Genomic DNA, 4,286 nt, shown 5'->3' on the forward strand with positions numbered 1-4,286 from the left:
GACGTCATCGGCATCGCCACGTGACCCCCAAGGTCACGTGACCCACCCTTCAGTACCCTTCCCTGCTCCTCCTCAAGAGCTGCGCTCAAATTCGGCGTTACAGGGAGTTGTAAACGGCTTTCACTTTTTTTGTTTTCTTTTTTAGTTAAAAGAGTTTTTTTGTACATGGCTAAAAATACCCTGCAGCTGTCCGACATACAATGCAAACTTCAAGAAAGGGAGACACAGGGCCTCAATGCAATATGACCAGTCTATGAATCAAAAAGAACGCAACAAACGGGACCGGACGGGAACAAAACTCCAGCTAGAAACTGGTAGCCCTCGCTTGGGTGGTGTACGATAGCCCATACATTCCGAGCCCAGCCTTCAGCGTCTTCCAACACTCTACTCCCTCCTGCTCTGTCGCCAGTATCAGTGAACTGGCCTCAGAAGAGCCCAAACAAAATACTTTTACGCTGGTTTCCCTCCCTCGAAAACAAGGAAGTGATCCGTTCTTGACCGCCACAGTGCATCAAGTCCCACGATGGTTAGAGCCAGGACCAACTTGAATAGTGGGGATACCTGTCTACCGCGCCCCTCCTATGGGAGAGCTACTGGAGCTCTAGTTGACGTTGTGGCTACGAGGTGGCGCGCAAAAGCCCCCTATCGTAAAGCACTGGATGAAGTATATTCTACCGAAGTACCGCCATTGACTGATCGTGCCGCGCGCTTTCCTATTGGCCGCAGCCGACGTGCCGCCATTTCTGGCTCAGAAAACATAGTAGCAGACGACGCTCTGCTCTGGCTCAAGGCTGGCTTCGGGGCGCTTCGGGCGGAGTGTCGTCGCCTAGAAAAATACAGAGCTCAACAGAGCAACAATAAAGCGTTGGATGATATTCAGTATTCTACTCAAGTGCAAATATGACTGCACTCTGGACGTCTGAAACGTGTTTAGTTACGCACCCTTTGAGTTGTTTAAGACATTCCGATCGATAGTAATTTCACTGCATCACTTGGCGCGCTTTTGTGGCGCGCTTCCTCGGCACGTATTCGCGAAGTCGCGATGCCGAGCTGCTGCGCTATAGCGTCTACGACTCGCTCTGGACGTGGCAAGACACTGTTCTTGATTCCCACCGGGACAAGCAACAAAACCCGACGGAAGGAATGGCTCCGCAAGATAAGCAGGGTTGGATTTGCGCCGACGCCAAACTCGAGGCTATGCGAAGTGAGTATGATTACAGTTGAATGTGCGTTCACTTGACGTTGCAGTGTTGAGTTGTTCCGAGATCGGCACCGTGTACTACGAAAAAAAGGTGGCGGCCTCCTGAAAATAACATTAATCCACCCAGTTGTAATCACCAGGTGATGCCCCTCCAACTATGACGGCACCGGCAACTTTCCAGCATGGCATAGACACCGTACCGGCAGGCCTCAAATGGCAGAGCTGTCTCGTTTACCTCGACGACGTCATGGTATTCTCGGCCAACTTCGACAAGCACTTGCGACGCCTTCGGGACGTTCTACAAGCAATCAGAACCGCCGGATTCACCATTAAGCCGGCAAAGTGCCAGTTCGCCATCGGCGACCTGAAGGTTTTAGGTAACGCTGCGAACAACGAAGGTGATCGTCTTGACTTTGAGAATGTCAAGGAAGCCAAGCCAAGCAAAAGACACTGGACTGTCGAGAAAACCAAGCCGAGCTTAAGGCACAGACGCAGAGATCCAGCAATGGCGTAGCCAGTGTAGCATCATGTAATCCGCTCTCTAATCGAATCAATAAACATCGTTTTCTGACATGTTGACAGAAGCGGGATCTACCAAGAAGAAGAAAGAAGAACCTCAGCAGAAACGATACAGCCACTGATTCGAGCGACGGAGCGAAGACGCCGTTAAAACAAGACAAACAAGCCGACGCACGTGAGCGCCGATTCCGAAACTATGGAAGGTGGTCTAAAGACGCCGAGGCCTCTTGATCTGTCGTCGCAGTCGCCAGACGTTTGGGACGACTGGCTTCAGAGCTACGAATGGTACGCAACAGCGATCCAGTTACAGAAGAAACCTCCCGAAGTTCAAGTAGCGAACTTCATGACTGTCATCGGCCCAGACGCACAGAACGTGTTCCGAACGCTCCCACTGAGCGAAGACGACAAGAAAAACCTGGACATCGTAAAGCAACGGTTCAAAGAGCACTTCCACCCGAAGGTCAACCATGCCTACGAACGGTACAGGTTCAATCAAATGAAGCAGAAAGAGGGCGAGACTTTCAACGAGTTTCTGACGGCCGCAAGACTACAAGCAAAGAAATGCAAGTTCGGTGAGCTGACTGATGAACTACTACGCGATCGCATTATCGTTGGCATCCCTGCTGGAAATGGCAGGCCTTTTCCAATTGAAATGCATAGCCAAAACCTATGAGCATGAATGTGCGATTGGCGCCAATGAGAAAATCCAATGTTTTGCACATTGGTGCAATTGGAAATGCTGCAGAGAAGCCGCAGCACGGGGGAAGGCACAAGAATAGGTTGAGGGAAAGTCAACTTTAGGGGGCAAGCGCCATGATGCCAATTGTTTCAATGTGCACGACACTCAGTTTGCTCATTGCCGTTCATTGCAGCCAGTAGCGCTACGTGGCAGAGCCATTGCGCGGGGGATAGCAATGAGCCATGCACTGCAGAGACGCGAACTCGGTGCAGTATGGCAGTGACAGTGCTCAATTGCCAAATTAACACACCCTAGTAAAACTTTTTTATGGGACCCATAGAGATTTTAAGGGATCAATAGGATTTTATCGTACCAATGGGCATTTCTACTCGGCCGATAAAAAGTTATATCGTACCAATACAGACTTCTATTGTACCATTAGCAACTTCTATTGGACAAGTAGAAACTTCTATGGGAACAACACGAATGTCTTCTGGTTCAATACAAGTGCCTACTGGTCCTTCTATAGGAGCAATAACAAGTTGTACTGGTTAAACTGAAAGCTTTATTGGTCAAATAAAATGAATTTCGGATGGAGAACTTTTAATGGTCTACTGGGAATTTTTATTGGACCATTTGAGGTGAGGATCATACCGAACATGAAATCGATTAAGTGGGCATCTATCAGGTTAAACAGTATGTTTAGTGGAGAAATGTTTTGAGCAAAGGAAAATACTTTTACCGCAAACATAGCCGGTGGCAGGCACGCAGCCAGGATTTTGATTCACCCATGACGAAATGCTGTATGAGGGAGAGAGGGGAGAGGAGGTCCCACCAAATGGAAGGTTTGGGGAAGGGGGGGGAGGAAGGGCAGGCCACATGGGTCCCCCCCCCCCCCCCCCCCTTCCCCCTGCAGATACGTACCTGCCCGATGGGTTCCTATCTGCCAAACAAACCTTTTCTTTTTAGCTATATAACTTGGGTTGGGCCATATAGACACTAATTAAAACATTCAGTTAATAAAGTGAAAATGAACATCTTTTTGTCATGTGTTTTAGAATTTCCTGATTACTTACGTATAGTCCTCTTTCGTATTATAAAACATGCGGCTGCCAGTGGAGCATAAAAAAAAGACTATGGAGAACGGGAACATTGTGTGGGCATATAGTACGCACAAGATTTATGAATAATTATATATAGGCAAACCACGAAATTCAGGTATCATCGCCCTGCTGGAAATGGCAGGCCTGTTCCATTTGAAATGCATAGCCAAAGCCTATGAGCATGAATGTGCAATTGGCGCCGATGAAAAAATCCGATGTTTTGCACATTGGTGCAACTGGAAATGCTGCAGAGAAGCCGCAGCACGGGGGAAGGCCAAAGAATCGGTTGAGGGAAAGTCAACTTTAGGGGGCAAGCGCCATGATGCCAATTGTGTCAATGTGCACGACACTCAGTTTGCTCATTACCGCTCATTGCAGCCAGTGGCGCTATGTGGCAGAGACATTGTACGGGAGATAGCCAAGAGCCATGCACTGCAGAGAAGTGAACTCGGTGCAGTATGGCAGTGACAATGCTCAATCGCCAAATTAGCACACCCTTGCAAAAATTTTCTATGGGACCGATAGAGATTTTTATGCGATCAATAGGATTTCATCGTACCGATGGGCATTTCTACTGGGCCGATAACAAGTTATATCGTACCAATACAGACTTCTCTTGTACCATTAGGAACTTCTGTGGGACAAGCAGGAACTTCTATGGGACAAGTAGAAACTTCTATGGGAACAACACGAATGTTTTCTGGTCCGGAATACAAGTGCCTATTGGTCTTTCAATAGGATCAATAACAAGTTGTACTGGTTAAACTGAAAGCTTCATTGGTGA

The 4,286-nt window shown here is 48.1% G+C and overlaps 1 protein-coding gene across 1 annotated transcript; it reads left to right on the plus strand.

Moving 5' to 3' along the window:
• Positions 1 to 1,881: 1,881 nt before the first annotated feature.
• Positions 1,882 to 2,393, plus strand: LOC120848787. The gene has a single exon (XM_040220813.3). It carries the CDS (start codon positions 1,917 to 1,919, stop codon positions 2,391 to 2,393), a length of 477 nt encoding a protein of 158 aa, XP_040076747.1. The 5' UTR covers positions 1,882 to 1,916.
• The last annotated feature ends 1,893 nt before the right edge of the window (positions 2,394 to 4,286 follow it).

This window comes from Ixodes scapularis, unplaced genomic scaffold (genome assembly GCF_016920785.2).
Source record: "Ixodes scapularis isolate PalLabHiFi unplaced genomic scaffold, ASM1692078v2 ptg002746l_1__unscaffolded, whole genome shotgun sequence".
Lineage (NCBI taxonomy): Eukaryota > Metazoa > Arthropoda > Arachnida > Ixodida > Ixodidae > Ixodes > Ixodes scapularis.

Excerpts from the sequence above, each read along its gene's own strand:
- LOC120848787 (XM_040220813.3), top strand. The coding sequence starts at position 1,917 with ATGGAAGGTGGTCTAAAGACGCCGAGGCCTCTTGATCTGTCGTCGCAG.